Genomic DNA, 20886 nt, shown 5'->3' with positions numbered 1-20886 from the left:
TTCATTCATTCATTCATTTATTTACTTTTTGGCTTAATCCCTTTTATAATCCGGGGTCGTCACAGCGTCACAGCCAACTTATCCAGCACGTTTTTGCGCAGCGGATGCCCTTCCAACCGAAACCCATCTCTGGGAAAAACTGCACGGTCTTCACTGTATGAATTTAAAACAATTCCTCTCTGTTAAAAAGCCACAAATGTAGTCAAAGCTTTAAACTTTCTAGGAATGTTTAATGTTTACAAGCTTAAATACATGTGCAAATGATAAACATTATCTTTAGAATATAATGGTTCAGCATTGCAATTAATCCACATGCATTCTGAACTGTGGTGCCTTTTCTGCTGTTATCGCTACTTGACATTGTACTTTCTGCAATGCGACTTGCTGATGCACAGTGTGGTGTCAATGCTTATAGCATATGATACATTTTACCAGTATGAATGCAGCGCTCTGTTTCACACATATGATCATAATTAAACCCACTGTGTTCAAGGATTCAAGCTTGTCCCCGACAGTCATCTGAAAATATGAGAAAAAGATTTAAATATATAACTTTGAGGAGCACTCAGCACTTTGCATTGTATCAAGCTGTTCAACCGATTAAACACAAGTTTGAATATCGCTGTATCAACAGTCTTGATTTAACTCCACAAAACAGAGGAACACAACTGAGTGAATAAGCTCTGGAGCTCTGAGAAATAGTGCTTGATTTATTTAAAAAAAAAAATTATTATACAGGACTTGATTGGTGGGTTTGTTTTTATTGATGCTGCCCAAAGATTAATTACTATTAATTGCATCTAAAGTAAAAGTTTTTAAAAGTTCATTCTGTATACATAAATACACACATGCATGCATATTTAGATATTAAATAAGTGTATGATACACATTTTATAGAAATTTAAATATCTACAGTATGTGGCAAAGTTTTGTTTAGTTTTGTATTTATGTATGTGTTTGTATCATGCACATATATATTGTCAAAAACTTTTATTTTGGATGCGATTAATCTTAATAATCTGTAATTATTAATAATATTATGATTACTGAATGGAATCATGTTATCCACTAGCGTCTTTTAAGATGCCTGTTCAAAAGCATGTTATCATGATTTTACCATGACTTTTAGCCAGACTTTTTTTTAATTAATAGAGTTTGACACTACTGCTTGTATTAAAATCCGCAAAAAAAAAGAAATTAGTGGATTATTTTGAAGAGGCAAAATTTAAGAGAATTATATTTTTTATTATAAAATTTTAAATAAAATAAAATAAATAAAAATAAAGGGTGGCGCAGTGGGTAGCGTTGTCGCCGCACAGCATGAAGGTCACTGGTTCGAGCCTCGGCTGTGTAAAAAGAAAAGAAAAGAAAAGAAAATCAGATCAGAAAAAAAAAAAATCAGAAAAAAATAAAATGGGAATCACCAGAACTAAAATAAATATTTAATATGTAATTTACAGTTAATAAATAATAAAAACTAAACAAAACTGACAAAAGTCACTGAAAAACAGACTTATATAAAAATAGTTATCTAAAATCATAAGCACTCATTTTGTCTGTTAGAAAATCAAACAGAAATCAAGCACTTCAGTCAAGTGAATAATTGTATGCAAATACTTATACTTATGATTATACAATTAAATTATTACTATTCAAAAATAAAATAAAATAAAATAAAATAAAATAAAATAAAATAAAATAAAATAAAATAAAATAAAATAAAATAAAGTAAAATAAAATAAAATAAAATAAAATAAAAATTCTGAGAATCACCAAAATGAAAATTATCCAAATTGTATTGCATTCCAGAGTTAACATATACCAAGATGGAGCCAGCTGTGGTAAGGTTTTAGTGACTAATGACTGCTGAAAATATTTCCAAACAAAGATGCAGTTCAGTGATTCATTCATAATTACATTAAATTGCTTTAAAGAGTCATCTTACTCTTAATACAAGTCAGTTCATCTGTAAATTCTCTGTTTTATCAGCACCGTATTTTGTTTCGTACTTGTTTTCTATACTTCTTTTCTTTCTGGATGAAGACACTTTTTAATTGGACATGTGAATGGCTGACAAACACATGCTAATACTTAATGTTGATCCCTGTTTAAAGAATAGGTTAATCACAGTAACTTGTTTTGTTTTGGCCTAATCCTGTTTGTATGTTTTAATTTGGATTTCTCAGCCTTCATAAAATAATAAGATACACAGGGCTTCATTTAGGGGTGAATTCAGGTCAATTGGGACACTTTTTACCACTAAGATTAGCAAGAAAAATTGACCTGAATCCACACTACTGTATTTTATCCCAAATATGGACAAACCCAAAATCTTTTCAGATTAATTGCTTAAATCGTATTTAAGTAATTGTTGGCTTTAACCACATTAAGCAAGGTCAGGATTAATAACCAAGCATTTTCTAATCATTACCGATGGAGTAAAGTCTAGTCATTTTTTATCTGAGTGTTTTTGTGTCTATAAAAGACTCTCACTGGGAGATCCTGGCTTGTAAGACCCTGAAAAGCAGCTCTATAACTCTGTTTTCTAGCCCACAGAAAGACACACAACCAGTTCCTTTGATAGTCTCAGAAAGTGTGGCCTCGGCACATAAATGGAGTTGTTTGTTAGTCTCTCTTCCCCTGACCCATAATTTCTCTGTCACAGATGTTCCCTCAAACCCTTACTCTGTTCGGCTGAGCTCTGTGGCTCAGCGCGTGGCCACAGTTACCTTCACCAAGCCAGACTCTCATGGCGGCGTCCCCATCAGTCACTACCTGGTCAAATACAAAGACATCAGCTCACAGGACTGGAAGGATGTCAAATCGCTGGGGACGCAGAGTAAGTACAAAGGTTATCTGCTGCTACACTGAAATAAAAAAATATTAATTGAATTTAATACATTATTTAAAGGTAAGTAGTTGCAAATAATTTATATGAGCTGAATTTAAGCAAACAAATTAAATTTAATAATGCTCAACCTTATTTGTGTTCAAATTCTGCCTATATAAATTGTTTACAACTACCTTTATAACTAATTTCAGTGAAGGTTTTATCAATATTCACTCATACAGTTTTATTATTCACTCATACAGACTTTTGCGGAAAATTGCTGGTAAGGCCATTTTTGAAAATAACTGTGTGAACGCAGAAAGAAAATTGTCAAATAGAGTACCGTAAACGTCTGCTCCAGCCAATCTGTTCATGAAAATATACTTTTCCAGACACATTTAGCTACTAGATAACGTTTCTATGTTCATTATATATGCCAACTGTGGATAAAATGATCGATATAATGCTTATGATAAACCGCTGTGAGGTTACCTGCAATCCCTGCATTTAACTGCGCGGCACTCATGCACGTGAAATGTACATCTCGACATGTGAAAGTGTTCCTCCATATGTTTACATCGAAGTATTTCCCAATATTTATCCATTAAAATAATTTGTAATGTAGTCAAACATGTAAATATGTAGCTGTCGTTGGTGCTTCTGCCTTCAAATGTCTTTAAGACAAAAGTAGTTTCATGAATGATAAAGCTTTAAATAAAAGTGAAACCGTCAACAAAAGCCGGACCCCTTCTGTGTTTCGTTACCTTAGAATTCTAAGGTTCTATCTGACAGTTTTGTCAAAATTGAGTTATTTACATATTCCTATTAAATGACAGCTGATTTACATTGTTTTTATAAGTTGTTTACATTTTAAGACTTTTTATTTAAAAAACAAAAAAGGTTTCAGCTACAAAGTTGAACTCTAGCATGGCTCTATAAGGTTCCTTCTGTGAGACAATCAGCCTTTTTAATGCATGCATGAGGACCAATCAAGATCAGCTTTCTTTGTCATTTCGCCGGACAGCTCCATTGACAGCAGGAAAGACCAGAAAGACAAAGTCACACAAATATCAGAGTCGGCTAAATAATGCCGCACCACATAAAATTTGTGTAAGTGTGATGAATCAGAAGCATTTTTTGACATTGGGATGAAATGTTAAATTTTGCATTGTTAAAAAAAAGGATATTAAAACATGTCCATATTAAAAGTTAAATATTTTATTTATGTATATATAGTCAGTGAAACATTTTTCAGTATCTATTAAACTCATTTACTCATTGTCTGTTTTCTTTCAAAGTCTTTTAATTTGATATTAAGCCTTGAAGAGCAAATACTTACTTAAATTCATGGAGCATAAATTTCAATAAATGTAATTCAATAATTCACATAAAGCATACAATTTAATGAATATTAACATATTAATTTGATAAAATGAACATCTGCACTGGACAAAATGTTTAGCAACGCCTTGTATGCTTAATTTGAACAAGAAAAATATTCATCCTAAAACATGAAATAAATGTTATAAAACGTATTATAAATGTTAAAACATTTTTACTTTCTCAAGCATCATATATTGTTAATATATCATATTTAAGCATCAACATATTGTTGCAATACCAATTTATATATTTTTTGATTGTATTTCTTGATAAGTAATGATTCAATGAACGATCTGCCAGATAGAATCTTATCGTTCCAAGTGGAAAAAGACCTTTTTAGGTTTAGAAGGTTCTGTCTACATTTACCCAGTTTTTTTTTTTACTCCAATTTGCAAATGTAAGAGAATGTTGATAATTTACATTTAGAGTACATTTAGGGTCTCTGTCTTGTTTATGTATAAAAGAAAAACTGTTACACACATATTGTTTGCCATATGGATAGCAAAATCTTTGAAGCTCAATATCTTAAAGTCACATAGAAAGCAGATAGAGCCTTATAATTCCAAGGCGGTGGTTTATAAATACAAGCACAGCTGTTTAGAGCTCACTTCTGGTTAATAATGTCAGAATTTCCCGATATTTTGGAATGGATATTCGATTGGTCTTTTACAGAACAATCCCATAACGTCCTTGCCTGTGTGAACAACACATTTTTGAATTTACTGGTCGTTCCAGATATTTTTCAGGATATTTATCGGTATTACTTTGTGAAAGGGGCTAATGTCTATGTTTAAACTATCAAACAAATTATATGTGAAACTATACCAAACACACACTTTACTATCTTTCTGTTTGAAAGAAAAGCATTTATCCAGCAAAGATAAAAGTTTTTGTTGTTTTTTCATTATCAAAACTTACATTAAACACATAATGAAATGTTATTTTCCCTGCATGCTGTTCTTTTAGTTTCCTATTTGTGAAATGATCCTGCAGCAAATAACATCAACAATTATAATCCTTTCCTTGAGATTGGAGTAATGATGCTTTACAGTTTTTGCCATTAGATTAATTCAGTTTTAGCACTTTATTTATGATTAAATAAATCAATCTTTAGTGAGTAGAAAAGAGTCAAAATATCTTATAAAGGCCATATTTATGTTAAGGTGAATTGAGTGTTGATTTTAAGATTTACGAATTTCATTTAAATCAGTAAATCATTACCTGAAGACTCTCTCTGCCTGGGTCGTTTCAATCAGTGAGTCACTTCCTGGAGACTCTGGCTGTTTCTCAATATGTGTTCTTCAGTGGTCTTGCGTCCTCGTGTTCTCGTGTAACGTCATCAGCTGCCAAAGTTCAGTTCCAATACTCAAGACCACAAGTACGGAGGACGGGTGAAACTACCCGGATGTGTTCTTGATATCGAAGACGCACCAATGCAGACTTGAGCACTGCTCTCAACACAGCATTTTATATAGGTTTAATATTCAAGTTCAAAGATATAACTTGTTTACCTCAGGACTTTCCCTAAATGAAAAGGTGAATATAAACATTACAATGAACATCCTAATAAAGGAATAAACACATTAAGGGTGTTTGTTTGCTGAAATTCATATTAAAATCTGTTTTATTTATATTGTGCAACATATATGTATAATGTTTATATGCATAGTATATATTTTGAAAAGGGGAAAAACAATAAATCATTGTATGAATGCTTTAATGTTTAAATCATTTTTTATAAAAAATGCGTGAAGGTCATGCGACCATCAGGAAGAACGCAGCATCTCATTTCTTACTGGATGCGTTCTCTGTTCTTGTGGTCTCCCGAGTTCGTTCTTCCATGGACACTGGCAAAACCGGTCTTCACAAGAACACAAGTCCGTTCTCTGGATTCTTTGAATTGAGAAACAGCCTCTCTCGGGCTGGATTGTTTGAATCAGTGAATCACTATCTGGAGAATCTTTCTGACTGGATCATTTGAATCAGTGTATCACTACCTGGAGACTCTTTCTGACTGGATCATTTGAATCAGTGAATCACTACCTTGAGACTCTCTCTGATTGGATCATTTGAATCAGTAAATCACAACCTGGAGACTCTCTCTGGCTAGATCATTTGAATCACTGAATCACTACCTGAAGATTCTCTCTGGCTGGATTATTTGAATCACTGAATCACTACCTGAAGATTCTCTCTGACTGGATTATTTGAATCACTGAATCACTACCTGAAGATTCTCTCTGACTGGATTATTTGAATCAGTGAATAATTACCTGAAGATTCTCTCTGACTGGATTATTTGAATCAGCAAATCACTACCTGAAGACTCTCTCTGACTGGATCGTTTCAATCATTGAATTACTACCTTAAGATTCTTTCTGAAGATCATTTGAATCGGTGAATCATTGCATGGGCACTTTTTCAAAATGGATTACTTGAATCAGTTAAACTTTATCTGAAGATTAATTTTTACTAAATCATTTCAACAAGCAAATCATTACAGGAGACTTTCTCTGACTGGATCATTTAAATCAGTGAATTACTACCTAGAGACTCTCTCTGACTGGATGTTTTGAACCAGCAAATCACTGGATGGAGGCTTGCTCTGAATGGATTACTTGAATCAGTGAATCTTTAACTGAAGATTAATTTTTACTGAATCATTTAAACCAGTGACCCATTACTGGATATTCTATCTGACTGGATAATTTGAATTATTAAAAACCGATATAATTAGATCAACAGATTTAACAGGTTAATGTGAATAATCATCTAAATTATAAATCTGAAACTGCTAGATTTCTCTAGTTTAAAATAACAGAACCACACACAATGTAGTAGAAAACAAGATATTATGCTTTGGAATGTAAAGTTTTTGCAAATTAAATGACTCCACCAAGTACAGTACATGTGGTTAAGAACATTAGGGATATAATAAAACAAAATAAACTGAATGAATCTGCGTTATCAGTGGTTATCGGCTGATATATGGGCCAATAGAGGCCTTTTGAGCCTACCAGCAGGTTGCTATCATCCATTTGCATGAATAATCAACTACAGATCACATACGGCTGCAGGCGGAAGTTAACAAGAATTATTTATATTATTCATTAAATGTCCCATTAATTGTATTTTATTAACGTCTACCCCTACCCCAACCCTGAACCCAACTGTCACAGTAATGTAAAAACAAAGCTGGATCTGGAGCCTTCTTTATTAGTATAGCCAATTAACCTTGTGGATGGATGATAACAGCCTTCTGAACCTACTAGTAGGTACAGAAGGCCCCTACTGGCCCAAATCTATCAGCTGATAACTAATGATAACCCCCATTTAATTGAGTCCTAACATTCGTAGGGGGTGGTATTGCTCATAATTTTACTCACAATTTTTATTTTTTCATCTTGACTTCAACTTGAACCTTCAGGTATCAGTCTCACTACGTTCACAAACACAAAAGAACAGGCCAAACTTTAACTCAGAGTCCGACTTCAAGGAGCAAAACAGAAATGTGAGAAAAGCTATGGGACATATAACTCTAGTCCAAACTTACAGATCTTAAACTGATTTTTTTTCACCCACATAACTCGGACAGTTATATTTAAACTCTGAGCTAATATTTAGGTAAAATCCTGAAAAGGCCTGTTTTCCAAGAGCATTTCTGAAGTCATGTACATGATTTAGGAGACCATATATTGGGACTTAGCATGTTCCTTACAATCAGTTCTTTTAGTTCATTCATCATTTGACTTAGAGAATAGTTAACTAAAGACTCGCTCTGACCAGACCACTTGAATAAGCCAGAATTTACGTAATTTTCCCTTAATAACAAATATTTTGCACAGATGTTGGAAAAATGCACTAAAGTACAGTAATGAAGTCAAACATTTCACAGCAGCCCTCACTGTACATATTTGTAGTCAATTTCAGAGCTCCAGCAGGTATACTGTAGCAGAAAAATGTACGTTTATATTGATTTTTATCAGCTTGACTTCAGCATAAACCTCCAGGCATCAGTCTCTGTACACTTACACACACACACACACACACACACACACACACACACACACACACACACACACACACACACACACACACACACACACACACACACACACTAAATATATTAAAACTAATAGAACAGCCAAAACTTTTACTCCATACTGACATCAGGGAGCAAAACAGAAAAGTGAGAAAAGCTATGGGAGATAAAACTCCAGTCCAACCTGAACTTACCAAGCTTAAATTGATTGTTCTTTATCCAAAACATCCAAATAGCTAAAAATGGATTCAGAAAATAATCAGATAAGCAACTTCAAGGACTTTGAGCCAATCAACATAATCCTGAAAAGGCCAGGAGCATGATTGGATAAAGCATTCATTTGAAATTATTACATGATTTAAGAGATCACTTCAGGACTCAATTTCTTTCTCTCTCTTTTCCTCCTTCTGTTCCGCAGCTATTGTGTTGCTTACCAACCTTGAGCCCAACACGACCTACGAGGTGAGAGTATCCGCGGTGAATGGGAAAGGTCAAGGAGAGTTCAGCCACACAGAGAGCTTTCAAACCCTGCCCATACGTGAGTGCTTTCCACTTTGACCCGTAAATAGCGTAGGCTTGGGAAAACAAGTATGTTGAGATAATGGATGAATATGAATATAAATGCTGTTTGGTCATTTTTTTGTTCAGGAGAGCCAAGTCCCCCATCGGTTCAGGGTCAGAGAGGGGTTGGAAAGGCATATCGGTTGGGTCTGGTCAAGCAGGATGACGGAGGAATGCCCATACTGGAGTACATCGTCAAATATAAAACAGTAAGAGAGCTTCTGTTAAAGTCACTTTTGATGTAGAGGAGTTTTGTAAAGGAAATGTTGAGGCTTCATCAAGTCTCTATAGCTATGTTTCCATACAAAAATGCAAATTACTTGATGCGCAAATCTGGATTATTGCATACAGTACTAGATGTAAAGGAGCGTTTCAATCCAACGAGTCAAAGCGAACAAAATCGTCACTTCCTGATTAACTGGCACCAAATTTCAACAGTAAAAACGGAATTTGCTGCAGTAGGAGAAGCTGCACGAATCTTTTCTTCATTTTATAAATGACTTGTGCCTAAGAAAGGCAATCTTGACATGCAGTAAACATGTGGTAGCGTTTGAAGGCATGAGACACGGAGCACAGACCTCTTGATTCTAGAGGTAATTAATAATAGAATAACACTAATACTGAAATGGTTAATGTGTTTTAGAATGACCAAAACAACATTTCAGATGTTTTACAGTGTGCTCAGCCTGCTGGTTTATTCATTCACACACAATTTTATCATCACACGATCTCTTATAACTTTTTTAATGCACATACTGGAATTTGTTCAGTAAAAATGTTTCCATTGCAGTTTATGCATATATTTTCTCATTGAATAAAAAGTTTGTCTTAGATATGCACATTCGTTTTATATGTGCATTTTCAAAGTTTGTGCGCATCTTGACGTTTCCATCAACTGTTTTTATGCGCATATTAAAAAGTTGCATAAAAAGAGGTGGATGAAAACATAGCTAGTGTCATTTACAAACAGTAACACAGATTTTTTTAATTGTCTTGATTTTATTTTCTTGAATTTTAGTTTTTTGTGTGAATAGTTTAATTGGTTCCGTTTGGAAGTCCTATGTTTTAATTAGATTGCTTTTAACTAAAACCTTGATGTAGCTGATCAGCAGTTTCTCGTTAATGAGGGGATGTGAGGCAAAAATCCAAACAATTTTTCTGAACTTCTGAAAAATCCCTCTAAAAAATATTGTTGTCTATTTTTTTAAACAAGGCAAGTTTATAATTTATATAGCACATTTAATTCACAATGGTAATTCTAAATGTTTTATATCAACATAAATAAAAGAGACAACTATAAGAGAATAAAAACAACAAAATGTTTTTTTAAAGATATAAAAAAAACTATTAAAATGTGTAACAATATGTTTTAAAAGAATGAAAAAGAAAAGTAAGACATAATAGTGTGATCTGTCGGACATAGCGCAGTTCTCTTTCAGTAAAAGCACAACTAAACAGATGTGTTTTCAGTCTTGATTTGAACGTGCCTAATGTTGAAGCACATCCGATCATTTCTGGGAGCTGATTCCAGCAGTGGGGAGCGTAGTTGCTGAAGGCGTATTCACCCTGCTTTGACTGAACTCTTGGATTTTTTAGTTTATTTGATCCTAATGATCAAAGTGGTCTGTTTGTATTCAGTGAGTATATCTGAAATGTATTGTTTTCTTAGGCCATTTAGTGATTTATGGACAAGTAATATTACTTTAAAATCTATCCTGAATGTAACTGGGAAAATAGGGGACCTTCACTCGCTTGTTTCTTTGACAATGTTTCTGGATTGCCTGCATGCATCTGTTTGCCTGAGTTGACCTTTGCTTACCTGACCTCGCTAAAAAACTTTATTTGGATCCACACCCCTGTTGTAAGTGTCACATCCCCATTACAGAAGGCTCAGCAACAACTGTGTGTTAGTGTGCTGTATTTATAGTGCATTAATCAGTCTAAAAGCAGCTTCAGCTGTGAGTGTCTAATCAATGGTGACTTGGAGCAGGAGAGTGTGTGTGTTGCATGACTGGGTGCTGTAGTCCAACATAGTGGCTTTGTAGTTCATGTGAATGTGAGTTTGTTTATTAGCAATCTCTATTTGCAGATCGCTGATGATCGTGACAGTATTAATTATGCAGCATTGTAACCAGGCCCGGATTGGCTAATCGGGAGGACCGGGAGAATTCTCGGTGGGCCGGTCCGTTTTTTGGCCGTCTGTTGCTCGCCCGTCTGTTGCTGTTGCATATCTTTCTCATTTGCTGTGTCTCTGATCGCCTGTGCATGTGGAGGTGAGAACAGGGGAAATGGAGATGTCACAGCCAGGGGAGACAGCAAGCCTGAGGACTGTCAACATGTGAAAGGCACATTCAACCATTTAGCCTTTAAAGAGCTGAGGCGTTTTGAAAATGTCAAAATACAAAAGCATTGAGTTTTTGAAGGCAGCATGTGTGGGCTTGGTTTCAGAATTTTAGCCGGCAGAACACACGCATAATATTACACTTACACTCGTGCTCAAATGCTCTGCAGGCAGGAACACAAAGAGATTAATGGATGCGTCTGAGTGTTTCTGCTGTCTGTATGTGGAAAAGTTTGAGAATTACAGAAAAAAAAATGTCTTCTTATCTGTTGCTGAGAAGGAAGGGTCAGATGACCTCTTATTCTTCATTTATATAGTTTCTATTTTCTGTTGAACACAAAAGAGGAAAATTGTAACCATTGACTTCATAGTTAAAAAATAAATACTTTTTAAGAAGTCAATAGTCCCTAAATTAGCCAGGGGTCGCCATAGTTTGCATTCACACACATACATTACAGCTAATTTAGCTGATTCAGTTCACCTCTACCCCATGTCTTTGGACTGTGGGGAAAACCGCCAACATGAGGAAAACATGAAATGCACAGAAATCCTCACAGAAATGTCAACCGACTCAGCCGGAGCTCAAACCAGCTACCTGTGAGCAGATCGTGTTACCTACTGCGCTACCGTGACACCCTAAAAACAATCATTCAATGAATGAATGAATGAATGGATGAATAAATAAATAAATAAATAAATAAATAAATAAATAAATAAATAAATAAATAATACCACCTGACCTTAGAAAAAATACGAAATACTGTGGGAGGCCGTACTGATATGTTTTTCTCATCAGGCGACCTGCTTTAAATCACATAAAGAAATTAGACCCCTCAGCTATTTCAGAAGAGTAAAACGTTTTCATGTTTTTTATTTATTTATTTTTATTTTTTTTTTATTGTCATTTATTTATTTATTTTTTCTATTTTTTCTTCCCATATATACAAGAGTAACATATGTTTTGCTTAATATTATTATTTATTTGTATTTTATCTTAATATTATTTATATATTTTTATAGAACCTAAATGTATGTGTGACAGGTTTTGTTTGTTGTGTAAAAAATAGAAAAAGTGAAAAGCTATTTGTACTGTATGTTTCATATCTAATATGTTCAATAAAAATACTTTCAAAAAACAACATAATAATAATAATAATAATAATAATAATAATCGAAACTTTGTTTTTCAACCAGCAGGATTTTTTAACCATTTGACAGCAATTTTATATATGCTTACTAGCCTGAAGTAAAGATCATATAGATCCATTATGCTGAACGACACTACAACATTATATCACTCTATAACTATGACATATGCTTTCGATAGCCATAAAATTGTCTTTGTAAATTAAATTTCATGCTGACACCAAAATGAAATGTCTTATCATCAAAGTCAGAGTAAAAATCAACATTCACACACCTGTGTTGTGGCAACAAGTTGTAACATTTATGTATCCAAGATCAATGAAAACTAATTGTTCAAACTAGTCATATTTGCCCTAAAGCCAATTGCACCATCATGTGTATATCCACGTGCGTGTTTTAAAAAAGATTTGTGTTTTTTTTTTCCAGGATAAGGAGGAGCAATGGATGACAAAACTTGTTCCAGGTGTGAATGATTTCGTTCTGCTTCAGCCGCTCCAGTGGAATACACAGTATGAGGTGGAAATCACTGCACGCAACGTCAAAGGCCTTTCTGAACCCACCGTTGTGAAGTTCTCCATGCCTCAGAAACCTGATATCACAGGTACACGCACTTCCACAACACATGCACTTCACATGACAGATTAAGTCCGATTACCTGCAGCACTTCATCACCCACTCACAATATCTATAGCTGAAATTATATGTCTCCTATTATAATTACACGCTCTGCCACAGTTCAGCACACTTGCCAAGCCGCCCACGCTTGAAAACTCAGATTCCCAATCAAACATGCGGGGTAACCCACTGTAACCATTTCTGTATCCTAATCAAGTGCAAGTTGTCTGAAGCATTGTCTCCTCTAGGAAAAAAAAGAATGAGAAAGAATTTATCGCTACATAAATGTCCAGTCGTTAATTCTTGCGTATGCTTGTGATTGGTTGTGAATAATACTTTTATAAGAAGCCTTTTAATATTTGAGTTACTAGTTCCCGATAGAAAATATACTTTTCCCAATCCCCCAAGCTCTGCTGGATAGTGAAGTTGATAGCTGAGGCAGGTGATCAAACAGACAGGAAAACACAGGAAGCGCAGATTGACAGAAGAGATTTGCGTTCCCATCAGTAACACAACGCTGCTTTTTCTAATGCTATTTAAACGGAGAGCAATGTCGGGGTAAACACATATTAAAGATGACGTTTGATTGCTTTAAAATCTCTGCTTTGTATGCTTTTCTCTGTTGTCGGTTTCAAATAAAACTCAAGGTATTGTCATTTAATACACTGTAAACAGAAAAGCACAAGATTTTACACCTGATTGGGAGATGGATTTCGAAAACACATTTAACAGACAAGTGCAACAGTGTTTTTTTCTCTGGCAAAGGATTCCAATTGGAATATATTTTGCTTACAGTACATGATAATATGATGTGTTTTTAGACAGTTGATATATCAAAGTTTTGTATCAACGTGGGTTTTAACTAAAAACCCTCCTTTCTAGTTATGCCTACCTTAATATACATTAAACATTATATTTAATTAGAGCTGCACACTTCTGAATAAACAAAGAATCATGATGGCTGGTTTTGTTTGTTTGTTTGTTTGTTTGTTTGTTTGTTTGTTTGTTTGTTTGTTTGTTTGTTTGTTTGTTTGTTTGTTTGTTTGTTTGTTTGTTTGTTTGTTTGTTTGTCTGCACTGTAAAAACTACTTGGTTCCTCACAACGGATTTGTGTTGGGACAACATGAAGGAATTGAATTAACTTGTAAGTTAAGTGAATCAAACATAAAACAATTAAGTTGTCCCTAAAAACCTAAAGAATTGTGTTGTTTATGCTCTTTTTAAATAAGTAGTTTGAACAAGCAGAAAATTTAATTGTTTGTTTGTTTGTTTGTTTGTTTGTTTGTTTGTTTGTTTGTTTGTTTGTTTGTTTGTTTGTTTGTTTGTTTGTTTGTTTGTTTGTTCGTTCCTTTGTTCCTTCGTTCCTTCGTTCGTTCCTTCGTTCGTTCCTTCGTTCGTTTGTATGTAAAAAGAGTGTTCACAGTTCTCCCATGATTCTGAATAAATCGCTTAAAAAATAACAAATAATTTATTAGAAGTTTGAGTATCTTATTACATGTTTATTAAAACTAAATTTGTTGTTTTTATCTATATTTTTATCTTAAACTAATATGTAATTTTATGATTTTGAAAGGTTTGAAGTGAAGGTAAATCATGATAGTTTAGACTTTAGATCGCCTGGGGGAATTGAGATCTTACAGCTCTAAATTAAATTCTTATATGAACAGTGAATTATTGTAACATAAAAAAATCTGTTTTGTTTTTTTTTCTTCTTTTCTGAAAATTCTATTTTTTAAACTATTTATCAATCAAAACATAATTAATTCATGAAAAAACACAAGTGTATACATTTTTAAATATATTAATATTGAATATATGGTCCAACCTGTGTTGTTCTCTGATCCTAAATCTCGACGCTGAGCCTGCAAGTGTTTGTATTAGGATTGTGTTTGTCAGCTCAATCCATGCTAGACTAGTCATATCCATAAACAGAAAGAATCTTCTGCAAAAATCATATGTTGCAACTTAAATCTTTCTGTTTTGAAATCTTTCGATACTTTCTTTTTTACATTATATGTTGGTATGCCTCGGTATAAGATTTTGATGGTATGATAACATTGGATAAAAATATCACAGTTTTACTGTTTTGTGGTATTGTGATTATTGCTTTAAAATAAGTTCTTTTTCTCCATTGAACATATTATATTTTAGTTTAAGAATATTTTGGCTTTTCTTATTTTAAACATGCCAGGATAAACAATTTAAATAAATCACTGACTCTCTTCATTAGTTTCAAAAACATGGATATATTTATTTTCTTTGTATGTAAAGTAAAGCCACTGCACTTTTCAGGTCTATAGCATGCTTGTATGTTGGCATAGATATATACATTAGATGTCGCCTACCCTGTTGTTGTCTATTGGAAGGAATGCATCAATAGAGCCGCCATTTTGAAACAGGGTAGCACTCCTTTGAAATGAATGCGGGACCAAGTTACAGTGGAGGACTGTGACCATTCAAAGCCAGAGATATCCATGTACACATATATCTATGATCGGGAGTTTTCCTGGATGTTAGTATGCAATTTTTTTTTCCAATTACGAAAATTATAATTTTACATCACTTTTCTACATTGATGGATCAGTGATCGCACTGGCATTCCTGACAAAAAGCTTGTGTTTGTGTGTACAGAAATGTACTATCCACCCTCCCTGTTAAATTTGATCTAATTCGTGCCCAGAAACACACCTCCTCCACTGCTTTCACTTCTCATACTGACGGGGGGAGCGGTTCGTTTGTAAATGAATCTCCGTTATGAATGACTCGTTCACTAGCCTACAATAATACAAGTTTCTGACACCTCAGCATCTCGTTATCATATTTCTCTTGCATTGTTTGCTGATTTTATTCAACAAAACTAGCATAAGTAGAGTGTTTAGTGCGAGTTGCAGCTACTTTGCCTTATGGTGAATGCAATAAGTGACTATATTATCATCAATAACGTTACCTGTTTAGCGCAAAAGTTCAGAACATACAAAAACGTAAAAAACTTAATCTTACCTATGAAATGTTCCGCCTTTGTGCTTTGTTTTCTTTGTTTGCTCGTTACTACACCCGTAGACAACGCTAAAGTCACGCATCTTCACGTAAAAACACTGTCTTGACTAGTGCGGTTGAATCACATTTGTCCTGAGAGCACTGTACCAATGTGGCGGCGCTATTGACGCATGCTCAGGGTCCCAATGCGATATCTAGTGTATATATCCATGGTATGTTGGTGTATAAGTGACTTGTTTTTCAAACAATTTCTGAATCGTGGACTGACCGGAAGCTTTTGATTTAGAGGTTTTATTGCTGTAGACTAAAAATCAACAGACACATAGGAACGGTATAAGAAACCAGTTATTGTTTCCATTTTTTCGATTACTGTCGATCATGGGATTTTGTTATTTTGTTGACAGATGTTTGGAGAACAGGATAAATATGTAATGGTATCGATGTAGCTGTTTTGTTCTGAGCGTGTGGGGTCCCAGGTTCATAACTGCTCTAATAACAAGGTTTGTTTTAATGAACCAAGCTAAATTGCACCTGTACGTGAGTGGATTTAAATTAGGGCATGCAAATGAACACAATAAACACAAAAGTGTAGCTGCAAGCTGTTTCATAAAGTGACCTCCTAAAAATATAATGTAAATGCTGCTAGCATAGATGGGTGAAAGATAGACAGACGGACAGACAGACCGACCGACCGACCGATCGATCGATTGATCGCTCAATTGTTAAATAGACAGACAGACAGACAGACCGTTTGATCGATCAATTGTTAAATAGACAGACACACAGACAGACAGACAGACAGACAGACAGACAGACAGACAGACAGACAGACAAAAAGATAGGATGGATGGATGGATGGATGGATGGATGGATGGATGGATGGATGGATGGATGGATGGATGGATGGATGGATGGATGGATGGATGGATGGATGGAATAAAAATTGTTGTAAAAATGTTGCCTTTTATTAACCACACAAAGTATTATATTAGAAGAAATTTTTTATTCTTCTGATAGCTTCAGCTACAGATTATACTAGATTTTGTTTTTATACAATGCATGTAAACTACCTGATGTCAAAATGACATCTAATTGACATCTAAAATTTAAAATCTGTAAACTGATTTGCATTTTTGACATGTTCAATGTCATTTTGACATTAAGATGTCCACTGCGTAGACAGTAGATGGATTGATTTTGTAATGCAATGACTACATGTTCAGGGCTTCCCTAACATGATGATAATAATAATAATAATTGTGGAACCAACATCACAACTTGCTATACACTTTTTTATACACATATACACATATTTAACAACACACTTTACATACCAATTTGCACAAAACAGCTGCACATACAATGTTGTATATAGTAATGTACATACACCTGTCAATTTGGATATTTCCTTTAACTACTATTTTTTTAAATATATTTATTATCTGTTTTTTGTCCTGTCTCTGCAATGCTGTTGCACTGTAGAAGCTCACAACATATGACAACATACCTGGCAATAAAGCTCATTCTAATTCTGATTCTGTAAAATAAATTAAACTATTGTTAAAATTAAATTATGTTTAGTTTGTTGCATATAGTTAACTATTGTGATGTATATGTGTTGTGGGTAAATGGTGTTTCAATCCGGCTACCACCACAAGAATATTTTAAATCTATGGGAAGCCCTGATGTTTGCAACAAAAACAAGTCGATCATTATTTTATTTATTTATTTTTTTTGTCCGTCTAGTAAAGGATGAACAAAATGTCTGAAAAAGGACTATCTCAAATAATGCCATGATATTGACAGATGATATTTAAATTTTGTCTGCACATGTCCAATTATATGTGAAATATTCCTAGAAGCAATGCCAGTGCATACATAGCTTTACATTTGTGTGTGTGCGCATATGTGTGTGTGTGTTGACAGCACTGCTCCTCAGCAGCTTGAATTTACCTTGTTAATTCGATGTCATTTGTATATTCTCTCCCAACTCCTCCTCATCCTCTCCCTTTCCTCTCTCCCTCTCCGCCTGCACCCCTTCATCCCTACTGGCCCACGCTCTTATTTATAATTCTATTGTGCTTCGTCTCGTTGTTTCACTCTAAACAATCCTGCTCTCCAATTCCCACCTAATGAATTATGCAACGCATTCTGGGCCACATCGCAAATCGCTGGGCTTTTTGTTTTGCAATGAACTGCCACTAAACTTGCTTTTCTGTGTCTCTCTAAACACCCCGCGATCCTTTCAATCAAACAAACCCTTTCAACGGACATTGGTTTGGACTGCTCATATTCATGTCACATTCATCCCCTATTTATTTACTGACCTGCGGTAAAATGATCTCATTTTCTCTCTTCTAATCATCGTTTTCCATTAACCCAACGCTCTGGTGTTATGAATACACTGCTTTCATTCTGTCCATGTGTAACCATCCTGTGTCCTTTGCTGGCTCCACACACCTACTGTATGTCTTTCCCTCTTCCTCCCCTTCATCTCATTGCAGATCAGTGTTGTGAGCCTCCTCCAGCTGGACGTGGACGTCCCTCCATGCAGCCCATCCATACGGTGACCGTCTTCGGAGCTGCTCTGTCACTGTTGCTGTGCTTGTGTCTGTGTTGACATTGCTACCTTGCCTGGACTGAGCCCAAAAGACTGAGTCAGGGGCTTTTTTTTAAGCCCCAAACAGTGGATCGCTGACCCTTAAACCCAAAGTATACTTCGGTTTTTATGTCTAAGCTAGAAAAATGGTTCCCAACCCTAGGTTCCCAACAAAGATTTATGAGGGGTCACCCAACTCATACTGATACTGTCGGAAAGCAGTTTGAGGATAAACTAAATTCTTGGTGGTTAATAATTAATCATTAAAAGCATATTCATTACAGCAATTTGACAAACTGTCAAGAATTAAATTATTTAGCAAATTTAGCAAGGCACAGCATCAAGTCATATGTTTTGTTTTATTGTGAAAAAAATGGCAGACGGCAGTGAGAGGTTTTTAACTGTGATGCAACGGAAATATGTATTAATGTATATTTGAAGAAAACTAATAGTCAGAAAACGTTTTCATTTGCAGACTAATAAAATTGTGTTTAATGTAAAGCAGTTATGCAGAAACAGATATATTTCTGAGGTTCTATAGGCGCCACCTACTGTCAGAAAGTGGATTTACATTTTCATTCAGATTGTCTGCAGTTTTTGTTGACCATAGACTGAATCAGGCAAAAAAAAAGTAATAGTGAGCTATTATTCACCACTGCAAATACAAAATTTAACATTCTAATAATGTTTGTAATAATAATGGTAGTAGTAATTCATTTCTTTTCTTTTCGGCTTAGTCCCATTATTAATCTGGGGTCAACACAGCGCAATGAACCGCCAACTTATCCAACATATGTTTTGCGCAGCGCTTACCCTTCTAGCTGCAACTCATCACTGGGAAACACCCATACACTCTCATTCATATACATACACTACGGACAATTTAGCCTACAAATTCACCTATAGCGCATGTCTTTGGACTTGGGGAAACTAGAGCACCCAGAGAAAACCCACACGAATACGGGGAGAACATGCAAAACTCCACACAGAAATGCCAACTGAACCAGTCGAGGGTCGAATCAGTGACCTTCTTGCTGTGAAGCAACAGCGCTACCCACTGTGCCACCGCGTTGCCAATAATAATAATAATAATAATAATAATAATAGTAAATATAAAAATAATTTTAAAAATAATAATTTATCCTTATACTGTACATTCTGTTACAATTTACATGAAGAGATGTTTATATGATTGCCATGACAGGAGATTTTATTTTATGATTGTCATGAGGCCATTTTAATTGTGTTATGATTTTTTTTTCTGATCAGTTTTTCAGGAGAGCAAATTTAATTTGTCATTAAATTGTTTGATAACATTGATAAGATATCTTTATGATAACATGATATCATTACCTTTAGTGATTTCCTGAAGATAAATACCAAAAAATAACACAACTGGAATAACTACAGCAGTCACAATCGTCGATCTCATAAGAGGCAAGAGATTGCAATAACATATGATGATGTGTGCAGGTGTTGTAGGGGTGTCCCATTTCTTAAGGGTACATTTTTTTGGGGGAAAGGGGTACAAAAATAGAAATGGGATTGGGCCCAAGTCAACGAATCTTTATGTAGTTGTTATTATTAAAAACTTAACAGCTGATTCTCTGCTCTGATTTTTATGGGGTGATGGCATAAAATAGGGTGAATGATAAAAAATTATTCTCCTGGAGCAGAAAAAAGGTTGGGAACCACAGCTTTTGCATAAGCTTTGAATTACTTCTGCACTAATTAGTCTGCCACAGTGTGGGAACAATGACCTGGGCATTGCTTCATGGTCAGAAAAGAAACAGAAGAAAGCAGTTGCCAAGTCTTTTTTGTTCTGTGGAATTTTGCTAATTCTAAGTTGTCTTGGGGTTCAACCCATGGGAAGCAGACACAATTTCAATGAATGGTATTACCCTCTTGGCACTTTTGGGAACATTTGAGTTTTGATTAGTGCAGGCTTTGTTATAAAGAACTGGCAACCCTGGAAGAGACAGAACAACAAACTAATGAAGATAAATAGACAGACGTCTGTGTTGTCATATGCGGATGGATGTGTGAATGGATGAAAAGTTGATCACAATTCAAAACTGTGACATTTATAGCTCTTAATTAGCATTTGATAATGTTTTATTGCAGTTTTGGTTATAAACTGATAAACATTGTCTTTGCATGCAGCACAGACTTATTCAAAGTTCTTGTGCACAATAAACAGTTTTAGCATTTGTTTGCTAAAATGGATTGTAGATACCTCATCCAAGGCTCTTTTTCTTTTCCTGTCTTGTAACATTTCCAGTTACTGTTTTCGTGCGAGAAACCGAATTAATCAAGCTGAGTAAACAATATCAGACCATTTCGCAGACTTGTTTAGTTCAATAAAATAGTTA

At 34.7% G+C, this 20886-nt stretch overlaps 1 protein-coding gene across 6 annotated transcripts in view; it reads left to right on the top strand.

Annotated features, from left to right (window-relative positions):
• ncam2 (neural cell adhesion molecule 2) overlaps window positions 1–20886 on the top strand; it is a 398045-nt gene that overhangs the window by 343445 nt on the left and 33714 nt on the right. For 4 of the 6 annotated variants that reach the window (XM_005167807.5, XM_068223276.2, XM_073911544.1 and 1 more), the window contains 4 exon segments: window positions 2666–2839; window positions 8674–8793; window positions 8904–9025; window positions 12730–12904. In XM_005167807.5, coding sequence (XP_005167864.1) covers window positions 2666–2839; window positions 8674–8793; window positions 8904–9025; window positions 12730–12904 — 591 coding nt within the window. 6 annotated transcript variants of the gene reach the window in all.

The sequence above is a fragment of the Danio rerio genome, chromosome 9 (assembly GCF_049306965.1).
Source record: "Danio rerio strain Tuebingen ecotype United States chromosome 9, GRCz12tu, whole genome shotgun sequence".
Taxonomy (NCBI): domain Eukaryota; kingdom Metazoa; phylum Chordata; class Actinopteri; order Cypriniformes; family Danionidae; genus Danio; species Danio rerio.
Note: the sequence above shows the minus strand (reverse complement) of the source record. Positions and strands in the feature narration are given on the sequence as shown.